The following is a 15,836-nucleotide window of genomic DNA, read 5'->3' as shown; positions in this document are numbered from 1 at the left end:
TAAATTACAGAGGCAAAGGTCACGCTCAGCAACGCCCGCGCGTCGCGGCCGTTCTAGATCGCGTGATCCTTCGGCAGGGCCAAAGTTGTGCTGGGCTCATAGGAAATATCCGAAGAACCCTACGTCTTGCAAGGCTTGGTGCGATAAATATAACAGTTTCCAAGCGGGAAACTAAAAGAGCCTTCCGTGGCTGAGGCGGGTACGGGGGCTAATTCGAGTACACCCCGTCTCCATGTGCGCGATCGCACATCAGGAACTTTGTTCCTCATTGATACGGGCGCGGACCTGTCACTGGTTCCGGCCAGTCCGTTGATTCGTAGTAGTCCGTCAGGGTTAAAATTAATTGCGGCGAATAATACGTCGATAGACACATTCGGCGAGTCCTTCAGGTCATTAGATCTCGGTCTCCGTCGACCAATCAATTGGAATTTTTGTATTGCCGCGGTGCCACACGCGATTATAGGGGCGGATCTGTTAAAACATTATGGGTTGTTGGTCGATCTTCGTTTAAAGCGACTTGTAGACCCGCAGACAAACGTCTTCGCGGTGGCCTCCTCGCGACATTCTACCTATCATTCAATTGGCACAGTTGTGCCCGAGTCGCGATTCTCAAAAATCCTATTAGATTACCCTGAGGCGTCGGGAGCTTCGAAGCTCGCGCCATCAAACAAGGCGGATGTCTTCCACCACATTTTGACAACCGGTCCGGCGGTATCGGAGAGACCGCGTCGTCTCAACGCGGAAAAACTGAAGGCCGCGAAAGAAGAGTTCAGGACTTTAATGGATGCGGGCATTTGTCGCCCTTCCTCCAGTCCGTGGGCCAGTCCCATTCATATGGTTCTAAAAAAAGACGGGATTTGGCGCATTTGTGGGGACTATCGAGGTCTGAACAGGGTAACCATCCCTGACAAGTACCCCACTCCTCACATCCATGATTTCTCTTCAAACTTGTATGGCAAGAAGATCTTTTCATCATTGGATCTTTACAAAGCCTACAATCAAGTCCCTATGGCTCCTGAAGATGTTGAAAAGACGGCGGTGACCACTCCATTTGGGTTATTCGAATTTTTATTCATGACGTTTGGTCTTAAAAATGCCAGCCAGTCGTTTCAACGGTTTCTCAATCGGGTACTAGGGGACCTTGATTTTGTCTTCATTTATATTGATGACATTTTGATTGCATCTAGCTCTGAGGAGGAGCATGAGAATCATATTCGTCTGGTTCTCCAAAGGCTCCAAGAGCATAGTTTACGTATCAACCCGAGCAAATGTGTATTCGGGGTTGAAGAGATAGAGTTTCTCGGATATATGATTAATTCGGACGGGATTAAACCGCTAAAGTCTAAAGTAGAAGCTATACTTCGGTTTCCCGAACCCAAGCGTGTCATGATTTACGCCAATTTCTGGGTATGACTAACTTCTATAGGAGGAACATTCCTCATGCAGCGCATTTGCAAGCGCCGCTGAATGAGTTCCTTCGGGATTCGAAAAAGAATGACACGAGAGAGATACCTTGGACGGATGTCGCGAGGCAGGCTTTCGCGAAGACAATGGAAGCCCTTGCAAAGGCAACCTTACTAGTGCATCCGCGGGTAGGGGCAGAGCTCCGAATTGATTCGGATGCGTCCGATTTTGCAATGGGCGCAGCCCTTGAGCAGCAAGGAAAGAATTCCCTTTGGGAACCCCTTGCGTTTTTCTCTCAAAAGTTTTCTCCGGCGCAAGCCAAATACAGCGCCTACGACAGGGAGCTGACCGCAATCTTTGAGGCCGTTAGGCACTTTCGGCACTTTGTGGAAGGTCGAGATTTCTCGGTCCTTACTGATCACAAGCCGCTAATCTATGCGTTTCAGCAACGCCCAGAGAAAGCTTCTCCGAGACAATCTCGCCAGCTATCTTACATAGCACAATTTACGACGACGATTCGGTATATTCCGGGTACGGAAAATGTGGTCGCCGACTCGTTGTCTAGAGTATCAGCTCTCAGACTACCCCTTGAGATCTCGCTCAAGGATATTGCTGAGCAGCAAGCAAATGATGAACAGCTCAAGCTCATTTGCAGTTCTCCAGACATTCCTCTCAAGCTAAGGAAGTTATTATGGGGTCCGGAGCATGTCGCGATTCAATGCGAGATCTCCGGTGAAGCGATTCGCCCATACATTCCTGGTGCGCTTCGCAGGTCTGTGTTCGACCTATTTCACAACCCCGCCCACCCGGGGGCGAGGGTAATGGATCGTTTGATTCGGCAAAGATATGTCTGGCCAAATATGACCAAGGACATAGCATTGTGGTGCAAGAATTGCATCAAATGCCAACAGTCCAAGGTGACTCGACATTGTCGTCACCTCCCTGAGCATTTTGTTGCTCCTGATGGACGGTTCGATCATGTCCACTTGGACATTATCGGTCCTCTACCGTCATCAGAAGGTTTTTCATATTGTCTAACCCTTATAGATCGCTTTTCGCGATGGGTAGAAGCTGTTCCTTTACGGGACACTAATGCAATGACTGTTGCCAGAGCGTTTTTTGACGTGTGGGTCTCGCGTTATGGCGCGCCCAAGGTGTTAACCACCGACCAGGGGGCTCAGTTCGAGTCGCGCTTGTTCACAGCGTTATTATCGCTGATAGGTTGCGATCGTATTAGGACTTCCCCTTATCATCCCGCATCGAACGGCATGATAGAGCGGTGGCACCGCGTGCTCAAATCTGCGATTATGTGCCATACTGGCAAGGAATGGTCACGTGTGCTTCCCAACGTCTTGTTAGGACTCCGCACGCATGTGCGAGCGGATGTCGATGCATCCCCGGCGGAATTTTTGTTCGGGACAACCCTGCGATTGCCAGGGGAATTCTTCCTATATGAGGATTTTGCGCCAGATCCGAATGTGTTCTTGGAAGAATTTAAGAAATATATGCGCGACGTGCGTCCAATGCCCGTTGTGCACAATAGCAACAGGCGAGCGTTCGTGTTCAAAGATATGCAAACATGCACTCATGTGTTTTTACACCGCATGGCGAAGAGGTCTCTGGAACAACCATATTCCGGCCCTCATAAAATTATAAAGAGAATTAACGAGCGATTATTTAATGTTGATGTCAACGGTGCTGAAAAGACAGTATCAACAGAGCTCTTAAAACCGGCATTCTTTATACCGGATCCTCCGGTTATCGAAGTGCCTGGAAATACAATGTCAATGCCCGATTGTTCAGGTCAGTCTCGTCCACCATTGAGGACGTACTCCAAGAAAACTGTAACTGTGTCAGCAGACACACGGGCAAGACCATGAGGAATGTTTGCAATTAACACACGTGTTGTAAATTCACAGTTGCTAGGTGCGCTCAGCGCACTTGTCGTCGTCGTCGTCGTCGTCGTCGTCGTCGTCGTCGTCGTCGTCGTCGTCGTCGTCGTAGTCGTCGTCATTATCATTATCATTATCATTATCATTATCATTATCATTATCATTATCATTATCATTATCATTATCATTATCATTATCATTATCATTATCATTATCATTATCATTATTATTATTATTATTATTATTATTATTATTATTATTATTATAATTATGAACAAGCCGATGTTAATTTACACAAATTTTTACAGTATATACATAAATACGAACTCAAATAAGTATAGACTCATCCCACGAGAGAAGTGCTATAGAGTTGGAAGAGGACACAACAGGCGCCATGAATGTTTCGCCTAGACTATTAGACAATTGAGAGCCACAGGAGCTAACACTGGAGAACAAGAAATTGTGTGTAATTTGTTATTAGCTATGCCCAAGTCATATGAGACAGTAATTGCAATTCTAGAAAATATGCCTCCTGAGGAACTAACAATAGATGTGGTAAAAGCAAGGTTAAGAGTACAAGTGGAAAGAAGGAAAGCAGCTGGCAGAGTTGAACAGAGTAAAGAAGAAGCGGAATCCGAAAAATTTTTGTGCAAACAAGGAGCATGTTACCTATGTAGAGAAGTCGGACACTATAAAAGAAATTGTCCAAAACTGCAATAGAATACCTATGAAAGATTCAATCGAGGAAGAATGAACTATAGAAGGGGAAGAGGTAGAATGACAGGTCATAGAGGACGTTATTATAAGAAGGCCAGGATACAGGAGTAATGAAGATAGAAGAGGAAACTACGTGAGTGGAGAAGAACATAGAGATCAAAGAGGAGTTTGTTTCCTGATAAAATTTTGTGTTGACTCAGGGTGTACAGACCATTTAGTGAGAGATAAATAGTATTTCCATAAATTAGTAATGTTAAATAAACCTATTTTATGATAGCAGTAACAAAAAATGATAATTATATGGAAGCAATTAGTATTGGAAATATCAGGGTAACTAGTAATGTATATGGAAAAGATTTAGAATGTACGATTCAGAATGTGCTATACATATGTTCCTAAACTAAGAAGGAACTTGTTGTCAGTGAAGAAGTTAGAAATGGCAATTTTTTGGTAATTTTTGAAAATGGTAAAGTCAGCCTGTATAATTATAAAGGTATGATAGGTTTTGGCTATACATAGAACAAATTTATATGAAATACCATTTAAACTAAGAAACAATGAAAGTCTAAATATACAGTTAGAATGTCAAGATGGAAAACTCTGCCACAAAAGGTATGGACATATATGCAATTCGAATTTAAAGAAATTGATAACAAAAAAGATGGTACATGGAATTGAAAATGTAACGATGAACAACATTGAAATATGTGATGCATGTATAAAAGGTAAAATGACAAGATCCAAATTTGGAACGAGAAAAAAAGGCTAGTAGAATACTTTAAATTATTCACAGTGACGTGGTTGGTCCTGTCACACCATTGTCACATAATGGAGAAAAGTATTTCGTCACGTTTCTTGATGATTATTCGAATTTTATACATTTGTACATGATTAAAAATAAGAGTGATGTACTGGAATGTTTCAGAGAGTATGCACTAATGGTTCAAGCAAAGTTCAATTCAAAAATTTCAATTTTTAGATGCGATAATGGGAGAGAATACGTATCTAACGAATTTAAACAGTTTTGCAAGCTAAATGGAACATACATTGACTATACTGTACCTTACACCCTGAACAAAATGGAAAAACTGAAAGGTTTAACAGAAGTGTGTTAGATAAAGGTCGCACAATGTTGAATGATGCAAAAATGCCAAAGACATTTTGGAATGAGGCAATAAGAGTGGCTGCATATACAATGAATAGGAGTCCGAATGCAGGAAATATAGATGATGAAGTACCAGCAGCGATATGGCTAGGCAAGAAACCGAATGTTAATAACATGAGAGTATTTGGCTCACAAGCATTTGCACACATTCCAAGAGAGCTTAGAAGAAAATTTGATCCAAAGGCAAAGGAATGTATAATGATTGGATATACCAACAATGGATATCGATTATGGGATATAAATATTAACAAAAGATAATAAGGTGAAGGTGATGATGAGAAACACGTGGCAGAAAGGAGTGTACGAATGACAACAAAAGAGACTGTGATAATAAGAAATTGTAATTGTAAAAAAGGAATACAACAGAGTGGATAATAAACATTGAATGTTGTTTCTTTGATTTACAGAGAAACAATTCAGTTTACTTATTTATGAATGTTCCCAAAAAAAGAGAAATTAATTGAGTAAAAGACACTTACATACGTACAAATAATAACAGAAACATTATATTTATACATTCACATACTAAATATGTTCTTTCGTTGTGTATAAACATTTATCATGTTAAACACATCCCAAATAAATTTATAACGCAATAAATGAAAATAGAGATTATTCAGAATTTATGTTCTGTCCACTTAATTTTGTCCACGACTGTAAATCGGAAGTCAGTGGGACATACAAACGTCCGATACGGACGTACTTCGGACATCCATCCGGAAGATATAGGCTAATGTGATATTCGTACGCCGTAAAAGTTTTTACTCTATTCCATATACTCATTTTATAAACCCCCACGATACGAGAAAGCACATGATTCTGAAACATTTCGCTGCGTACTGTACGCAGATGTGTACCATTGTGCGAATGCAGTAAATATCGCAGTAATAAAGGGAGAGGCGCCTTTAAATCACAACAATATAGTAAAACGATGAAACGGAACAACTATTGCTATTCTATTTTAGAAGCAGTCGTGTCGAGGTGCAGTGCGGCATTTGATTTATCGCAACTCTAGGAGGCGGTGTTTTCTACCACTTATTGAAAACTTACACATTGAACTGATTCGATTCTGCAAATTCTCACGGTAACATACGAGAAGAGGACAATACTTCGCGACCTCGAATATTATTGCAGCATTGCAAAAACCAGCGGCGCGACGAACATTAAAAATTCCATCGATAAAACTACTTCGCTTAACGTAATGATACCTCGTCTCTTACCTTACGGGCCGACGAGGCGTTCGATACGTTTACAGTTTACATACACATCGTGTATGTCTACCAACGCGATCGAACCACTACGTCGTGGGGGATTAGTCCGAAAAGTATACATGCTGGTGAAACGCAGTGGCCCGTTCCGTGCATTTAGCGCTCACACACCATCAAATGGCCAAAGGCACGCGTCGCTACGTTCAGGTAAGCTACAGTGTTTTCCGCCATCGCAAGTCACGCCCAACACCATGGCTTGCACCGCATTAGATGCTAATACGATGCTCACCATAGCATTGTCGTGCATACCGCCACAGGTGACGTAACTTAATACGTCTTCTTTTTGCGTACGGTATTGTCGAATGACAGCGGAAACACTTATTCCATTGCTCGAACAGCAAACGAGTCGTGTGTTATGGGCATGGCACACCGCGGGGAGTTGAACGTAGTAACCTGCACCGTGATTTTGCGCTAACTGCTTACGGCAAACCTGGCCTAAGAACGTACCAATACGTTTCTTCTCTACGTAGTGGTCCGGTGGGCGTATGCTCCACAATTTTGACGGTATCAAAAACTCTAAAGTAATATTAAGTATCTCTGGAATTTAATGGTCGTATGCTCCGTGCGCTACTGGCTGCGCAATGTTGATCCTCTACTCTAATACGAGGTCGCGACTCTTATAAATAATTAAATCAAATCGTTTAGGTGCGTTTTTCAATATGCGTGTAGACGCGATCGTTCAACTATCGCGTTCACTTTAATTCCGCCTATAAACAACGCGGTGGTATTTTTCGCGACAACAGATTATGATTCTCTCGGAACTCTAATCGAAATCGCGAATACCTACTGCGTGGACCACTTTTGCAGTGGCCCGTTGCAGCTGGAGCATGGGCGCCTGAAATGTCAAAAGATTCGAACGCTAACGCGATTCTTCTGCTGCGCAACACTAATTCAACGAACAGAGATCCAAATGATTACTGTAAATTTTATGCAAAACATCTATGCAAACTTTACTCTTAAAAAATTGGAATATCTCAAAATTGCTTCAAGTATTGGTAAAAATGGAAAATGGAATCGCGACTATTTCATTCGCAACGCTACATATCGAATACAATGGAAATTGAAGTTAATTGAATATACTTGATTAAAGTAAATGGAAATCGTGAGCATGTCCGCAACGCTAATTTTGATTTCTGTTCAGAAATAACTAATGCAACACGCGTGATTTTTTTCGCAACTGGAAATCGCGGACGTGCCCATCTCCGCTGATCGTTGGGGCGGCGCACAGTGGGGTATTTGCCAGAAAAACGGGAATAAAATATTGTAGCGTTATTTATGGGCTCAGGGTCATAAAAAAGTAGGTCGTTGGAATCGTCTTGATGCCAGCTATGAGATTATGAAATATATGTTATAAATATATAAATATATGATGTTACTATTGAATTGAATTGAGCACTCCTTCTTGTACCATTACATTCTATAAAGCTTTGCGATCATAGTCCAACAAAAATTTCTTCCGGATTGTTCCGGATTGGAGAGTTATAACTAATTTAAGTAGAAATGAGCGTCGAAAGTGGCGACTTTCGTTTCGAAATCGAAAAAAAACTTGCAGAATGATTGGTAATGTTCAAATATTAATAACAATATTAATTTAGATGATGACAGAATGAAATCTGTGAGTGCCCTGTACACCAACCTGAACTCTGTAGATCGTACTCAAAGCGTTTCGTTATCACTACTTTTCAAGAGTTTCGGATAATCTGACAACAAAATGTTTCGAATAAAAGTTGAACAGTACTTAAACATGTACAAAATTCTATATTTAAAATTCCGAAAAGAAAATTTTTTCTACAAAAAATAAAAAATATTTTGATTTTTTAATGTTAAAATACAATTTTTATCTGATAATGTTATAGCTGGCGTCAAGACGAATCCAACGACCTACTTATTTATGACCCTGAGCCCATAAATAACGCTACAATATTTTATTCCCGTTTTTCAGCGAAATACCTCACTGTGCGGCGTGGCCTGCCCATGTGTGCAACTCTAACTACATCTACTACTTCTACTACTACTACTACTTCTACAGATGAGTACAGTGACAATGAATGAAATGACTTCGCATCCCAAGATGCAAGGCCATTGCAGTTGCCCTCTTGAGCGACAATTTGTCGGAGCCACTTCAGCATATAGCCTCTTCTTTTTCTTCGGCGGTCCACCAAACAACTGAAACCCTAAACGTGCTCGCAGTGAAAACGATCGACAACTTCCGAAACGTATCGCAAGTTTCGAGAGAAGCCGATCGTTCCGCTGGTGCGATCGAGCAGGTGCGCAACGTTTCGAAACCCTAATTCGCGCGCGTTCGCGTCCGCGTCCGCGAAAAGCTACACGAGCAGGAAGAATCGAGCACGAAGCATCAATTCGAACGTCATGCCTCGTTGGATTTAGCTTCGAGACGAAACTTCGAGCTCTTCCAGTGACTGACTACCGTGCGAATCGCGGCCTACCCGAAAGAGAAAGCGGTAGTCAGTCCCGGCTCCTACCTACTTAGAACGAACAGTCGCACCAAAAAGGTAAGCTACCTACCTACCTACCCCTATATTTAAAAAATGCCAAAAGACAAGCTCTCCAACACATTCGCAACACGATCTTCACACAGACGCCAGGGTGCAACAGCCTAACACCTAGAGAGAACGTCCCGGGACGCCTCCGACACCCTAACGTTCGAATCACAAGTACACTCTAAGGTACTACGTACCAGTTTTCCTGAAATCGACTGACAATGTTAGTAATCATTGCGGGATAAATCGAAATAACAGCTGAATTAATACTGAAATTAATTACGCGCGTAATTTTTAATATTGCATGTTATTTTTAATGAATTGAGAAAGCTACGCGAACACACATTCCACGAGAAGCCATGTAGCATGTCACAGATTAACGGGAATATGCGCTACCGAATCTAGTTTAAGAAACCGACGCAATTCCACTGCCTAACACACACACACACACACAGAAGTGGAAAATGCGTCGTGCACGATACACTAACGATTGTCAGTCGCCACACATACGATTAAAAAATAATATTCCATGTGCCCGTTGCTGTCATCCTCCTGAGTAGCACCTGGGCACGCGAGAGGATTCGAGCAACGAGCAGGGAACCTCATTATTCTGAAAATCCTAACTAAAAGAATCCGTTAGATTTCGTACGGGCTAACGTTCATGCATTTTTGCAAAATGACTCTACTTTCAACTCAAAATATAATCTCAATTTACAAATCAAATATTAAATTAATGAAAATGCTCAGGAAAATTTAATTGTTGAGCGAAAAGAGACTAAGAAAGATTTTAATAAAAATATTCAATAATTTATTGATTTATTTGTTCTCAATTTTTATGGAAATATGTATTTCAAAAACCCTCGGAAGATCCTTTGGACAAAGCAACGTTTCGAACTAATGGAAAAAGTACTAAACATAAAGTACTTATGAAAGTAATATATGTTAACTTGTTTTGTCTAAAGAATCTATCAGTCGCGAATTGTCTTTTTGTACCTGATATCTAATGCTTCCGATTAATTTAAAATAATTTTAAAATACAAACGACATTCTTGATGATAAAAAACGACTCTAATAATTATGCACCAAATTAAGGAAGATTGTTATCTTTTAACAAATTCGAGAATCTATCATATTATCGAAATTGTTAAATTTATAAAAACAAACGCGACGTACAAAAAGCGACCCTACCTAGCTAAGAAACAGATTATTACCCGCAGGAACGCCTAGCATTTCCACGGTCACTGTACTCGTCAAAATCTACCAACAGAGATGGGTAAAATTTTTATTTTAATAAAAATTCCGGGTACTGAATAAAAGATACAAAATTTTTATTCTTTATTCGGGGGCTTGAATAAAAAAGTAACTATTATTCAAAAATTATTAGAATAATTTTTTATTCACCGAGAATTTATTCAAGCTTAGAATAAAATGTTTATTCTTTATTCTTATTCTTTATTCTTATTCTTTTTTCTCGAAAATGAATAAATCCATGAATACTATCGGCCAGCTCGAGGCTACAATGAACACGACCGACGCCCGAGGGTCGAGCCCTGAGGCCTGAGCCCAGAACACAATAGTAGTGCAATAAACACGGCCCGACAATCCCCCGGCGAGCCAGGTAGCTCGGCATGAAACCGCTAAGGAGCGAATGGTGAACTTATTTATTTTCCGTGCTACCCCCACGAAAGTCACACGAGCCAATTCGTGGCGTTCTGCCGATTAAGAAAAGCCTAAACTCAACGGAATTAGGACCGTTTCTAGTGGTTTTATTAATTAAAGTATGCTCGAAATTTTTATTCTAATAACTTTCTGCCCATCACCGCGCTAGCGCGACGAAGCGACGGGGACTTGGGACGCCTTGGCCAAGTGGTGCAATAAACACGGCCCGACAATCCCCCGGCGAGCCAGGTAGCTTGAATCCGACGAAATGACCCTATTCTTTTATATTTTTCACTTCCAAAAATACATGTTGCAAAAAAAGTAATGGAGCTAACAGTAAACTGATCCCCTCATCCTATCCTAAATAACTGGCTGACAATACGCGTTCATTTTGGTTGCCTTACAAGTTTGTAAGCTTACTGGTATTTAGGATAGGATTAAGAGGTTATGATTTGAACTAGGTCGACGAAGCGACGGGGACTTGGGACGCCTTGGCCAAGTGGTGCAATAAACACGACCCGACAATCCCCCGGCGAGCCAGGTAGCTCGGCATGAAACCGCTAAGGAGCGAATGGTGAACTTATTTATTTTCCGTGCTACCCCCACGAAAGTCACACGAGCCAATTCGTGGCGTTCTGCCGATTAAGAAAAGCACATTGCGCTCTTGTTTTTCTTATGGAAGCAAATCTAAAAAATGTTGAGCAGCTTTGGTTTTGCACAAATTGTTGTGGTTAGGTGTAATATTAAACTTAGTTTGTGTAAAAAATCTCCAATCTACTTCCAATCACACTTTGGCCGCAATTTAAGTTTGAATATCAAGTTTGAGGACCAAACCAAAGCTGCTTAACACTTTTAAGATTTGTTTCCATAATTAAAACATGAGCGCAATGTAAAGAAACTTCCGATTAATCCATATTATTTAATGTTAAATTATTGACAAATTATTTTTTCCAAATAAGTGTTGTGCGTTGTGCCTGTTGGAATGTATTCTCAAATTTTCTAACAAATTCGTTGGACAGTTTCGCTTTTCCGGATTTTTTGCCGTTTTTTGGCCATTTGGCACCATTGTGCGGCGCACAGTGGGTCATATCGATGAATTCTGTGTCAAAATTAAAGAACTTTCGATAGAAATGAGATAGAGCGATGAAATTTTTTTTAACTCAAAGCTGGATCTTTGCGGAATATGTGAAAATAGGGAGATTATGGTAGGAACATTTTTTAACTTCCGAAACGTTCGTTAAACTTGCTCAATTTCAAGAAAATTGTGGTTTTTCCGATACCACGCCCGGAAAAATTTTTTTGTTAACATGCTCTACATCATTTGCCGTAGATTTTTCCACGCTAAATTCAAATCTGGTCTCAAAATTCGTCTACGTCCTCAGGATTTTGTAGCAAATCGAATTTTGTGAACAAAACAAATGTAGCCATTTTTGCGTTGGAATGATTTGATAACCCACTAGTTTGAAGTACTATTGTATTCTCACATACAAAACACCACAAAAATAAATATAACAAAGTGTTTGAACGCCATTGAACGGTTACTTGACGTGCATACAATCACTTAACGAACGATCACTCGACATATCGCTGCGATTGTCGTGGCACTCCTTGTAGGCTGTGTGTGACTGTAATATAATTTAAATTAGTTATCGATTTTCCATAATTATATTGTCACTTACACAGGAATTAAGGTTAGTATTTAATCTCTTTAACTTACTTCTCCGCTTCGACTTTTGGTAATGGTAATACCTAATTTTTTAATTTTTGTGATGAGAAGTTAAAAAATTCGTTGACGAGAATTAAGTTAAAAAGATTAAATACTTACATTGCTTCATGTGTAAATGAAAATGTAATTATAGAAAATAGATAACTCTAATTTAAATTACATTACAGTCAGACACAACCTACAAAAAGTGTCAGTGACATTCGCATCGATACGTCGAGTGATCGTCCGTCAAGTAGCCTCTGTACATCAAGTAACCGTTCAATGGCGTTCAAACACTTTGTTATATTTACTTTTGTGGTGTTTTGTATGTGAGAATACAATATTACTTAAAACTAGTGGGTTATCAAATCATTTCAACGCAAAAATGATTACATTAGCTTTGTCCACAAAATTTGATTTGCTGCAAAATCCTGAGGACGTAGACGAATTTTGAGACCAGATTTGAAATCAGCGTGGATAAATCTACGGGAAATGATGTAGAGCATGTTAACGAAAAAATTTTCCGCGCGTGGTATCGGATAAACCACAATTTTCTTGAAATTGAGTAAGTTTAACGAACGTTTTCGAGGTTAAAAAACGTTCGTACCATAATCTCCCTATTTTTCCATCTTTTGCAAAGATTCAGCTTCAAGTTAAAAAAAATTTCATCGCTCTATCTCATTCCTATCGAAAGTTCTTTGAATCCAGCAGAGATTTCGTCCAAGTTGCCCACTGCGCACCATAAGGCCCAGGCCGAGCGCGCGTGGGTGAAGTGGATTGGCTGGAGGCGCAGTGGAAGGGATGATGGCCCCGCCTACGAGGTCCCATCGCATATAAATACCGGGTCACCTGCTTCTGTCGAATTAGTCTTGAACAGTCTTGAACTACCTTTGACAGTTTTCACATTAAAAGTTTGTGCAAGAATCAACGATGGATTCGTACTCGGAGGAAGGACAAATTCAATCAGTCGTCGAAGCCTCGGCGGCTTCGATCCAGACCACCGTAGAAGAAGAAGCAGGAGCAGCAGTACCAGCACTGAAAATTGCAGCCATTCTGGACGGAAGATACTTCAAGATCGCTGCAGTCAACGATGGAAAGGCCGTATGCGTGTGCCAATTTTGCACGCCACCCAAAAATGAAATAAAAGGACTCGTGACGAGCTCCTCCAACTTCCGGTCACACCTGAAGCGGAAGCATCCGGCCGAGTTTGAAAGATACAGTGCAGAGACACGAAGAGGAAGGCCCAACAACATGGACAGGAACGTGCGCCAGGACCAACAAAGTTCAACGCCGACAACCCCTGTCGGAGAGGAACAACAGGGGGAGAAGAGGAACAACAGGCAGATATTCGTAGAAGACATGACTACTTATGTCATTCACTCCATGATCCCACTGAAAACAGTGGAAGACATATACTTTCGCCGCATGCTGAAGAACCAGGGAATATCGGAATCCGTATATGGCATTAGTCGGCGCACACTGGGCAGAGCCATAGGGGCATACCACGTGAAAGTGAATAATCAAATCGCGGAAGAACTAAAGACAGTGCAGTTCGTGTGCACCACAGCAGATATCTGGTCTGCACGGAGAAGAAGTTTCTTCGGCGTGACAGTGCATTGGATTTCCTCCGATTATAAGAGGAAATCAGCAGCCCTTGCCTGTCGACGCTTTCCGGGTGTTCATTCCTTCGATAGGATTACGGACATGTTGAGCTCGATTCACGCCGAATTCGGGCTCACACGCGATAAAATCGTCGCGACGGTAACAGACAACGCTACGAACTTCGTTAAAGCGTTCAAGGAATTCGGTGTCCTCGAGTCCGCGATGCAACTCGAGAATGAAGAAGATGACATCCCAACGGAAGAAGAGGACCATTCGGAAGAAGAAGCAGAAGAAGAAGATGACGTCGAGGGATACAACAGGTCATTCATGGATCATATACTCCCCCGCCACATCAGGTGTGCTGCACACACATTGAGCCTGTGTGTCACGACGGATATGATGAACACTATCCGAGGTGACGAGATGCTATCGGCGATGCACACGGAGGTGATGCAAAAGTGCAACATCTTATGGAAGGCGGCAATGCGACCGAAATCGGCAGAGGAAATCCAACGAATAATTGGCCATGCCTTGAAGAGACCTGGAGAAACCAGGTGGAACTCCCTGTACGATAGTATGAGGCAATTGTCCGAGAACAGGGACAAACTTACAGACGTAGGCAGAGTACTGGGAGTGAGGAACATTCTCGGGGAGAATGATTTCACATATATTGAAGAGCACCTGAAGTGCACATCTCCTATCGCCGAAGCTATTGATATATTGCAGGGAGAGAATAATATTTTTTACGGGACGTTGCTGCCCTGTCTTCTCTCCCTAAGAAGAAAATTACAAGTATTAACAGAGAAGAGGTGGACATTCTGTGGATCCTTAAGTGTCCACCTTCTCGCAAGCTTAGAAACGAGATTCAAGGACCATTTCGGATTCGCCACGGCAGAGGCGGACAACGCGGGAATAGCAGCTTTGTCTCATCCGCATTTCAACAACCGGTGGTTCAATTGCATCGACGAAAACCACCGAGATGCGTTGATGCGACTCTTCCAGACGAAGGTTGCCGAAGAATTGAAGAACAGCTACCCGCCAATCGCAGGCGTGCCGACGACATCATCAACCAATGACGATTTTTTTTATTTCGGCGAGAGCCCAACGCATCAAACTGTAGACTATGCATCCAAGGCATCGTTGCAGGTTAGTAGAATGTTGCCTACATGATAAATACACATTTCCAATTTAATGCAGCACATGCAGTGCGTATGTTGTAAATTAAAAAAATTTTGTTTTACAGATACTACATTTCCTGGAGGAAACAACCAAGGAATTGATAATCCTGGAGCAATATCCAGCCGTTAATGCCATATTCATGAGGTACAACACGCCACTACCGTCGTCAGCATCGGTCGAGAGACTCTTCTCGTACGCGACAATTACCAACTCGCCAAAAAGCAATCGGCTTTCAGACAAAAACTTTGAAAGACGAGTGGTTCTGAAAGCCAATTTGCAGAGGCAGTAATATGAGGACGACCATCCAATGTCAAGGAACGAGGAACGAGGAACCAGGATCCAGGAACGAGGAACCAGGAACGAGGAACGAAGAACCAGGATCCAGGAACGAGGAACCAGGAACGAGGAACCAGGAACGAGGAACCAGGAACCACGAAACGCAAGGCGCCAGGACGCCAGGTTAGTTATAACATGAGATAACTTACATATGAGTTAGATTAAAGTTTCAATTGTACGTGTGACAAACACATTTTAATGTGAAAATGTTTTTCTTTTCCTGTCGTCGGAGGCTACAAAATAACGACGAGGATCAATGAAGAAAGATGTCGTCCACCATCCACCATCTAGCATCCAGCATCCAGGAACCAGGAACCAAGAACCAGGAAACAGCACAAACAACGAGACAATAGCGTGGAAGGCGAGCGCAAGGCGCCAGGACGTCAGGTTAGTTATAACATGACATAA

The 15,836-nt window shown here is 41.7% G+C and overlaps 1 protein-coding gene across 1 annotated transcript; it reads left to right on the top strand.

Moving 5' to 3' along the window:
• The first annotated feature begins 12,812 nt into the window (after window positions 1-12,812).
• On the top strand, window positions 12,813-15,556 carry LOC143218537 (uncharacterized). Its single transcript, XM_076443766.1, has 3 exons — window positions 12,813-15,059; window positions 15,157-15,284; window positions 15,373-15,556. The coding sequence occupies exons 1-3, from the start codon at window positions 13,242-13,244 to the stop codon at window positions 15,554-15,556; spliced, it is 2,130 nt and encodes a 709-aa protein (XP_076299881.1). The 5' UTR covers window positions 12,813-13,241.
• The last annotated feature ends 280 nt before the right edge of the window (window positions 15,557-15,836 follow it).

Source organism: Lasioglossum baleicum, chromosome 19, assembly GCF_051020765.1.
Source record: "Lasioglossum baleicum chromosome 19, iyLasBale1, whole genome shotgun sequence".
NCBI classification, from domain to species: domain Eukaryota; kingdom Metazoa; phylum Arthropoda; class Insecta; order Hymenoptera; family Halictidae; genus Lasioglossum; species Lasioglossum baleicum.
This window is presented reverse-complemented; position numbering and strand designations above follow the sequence as displayed.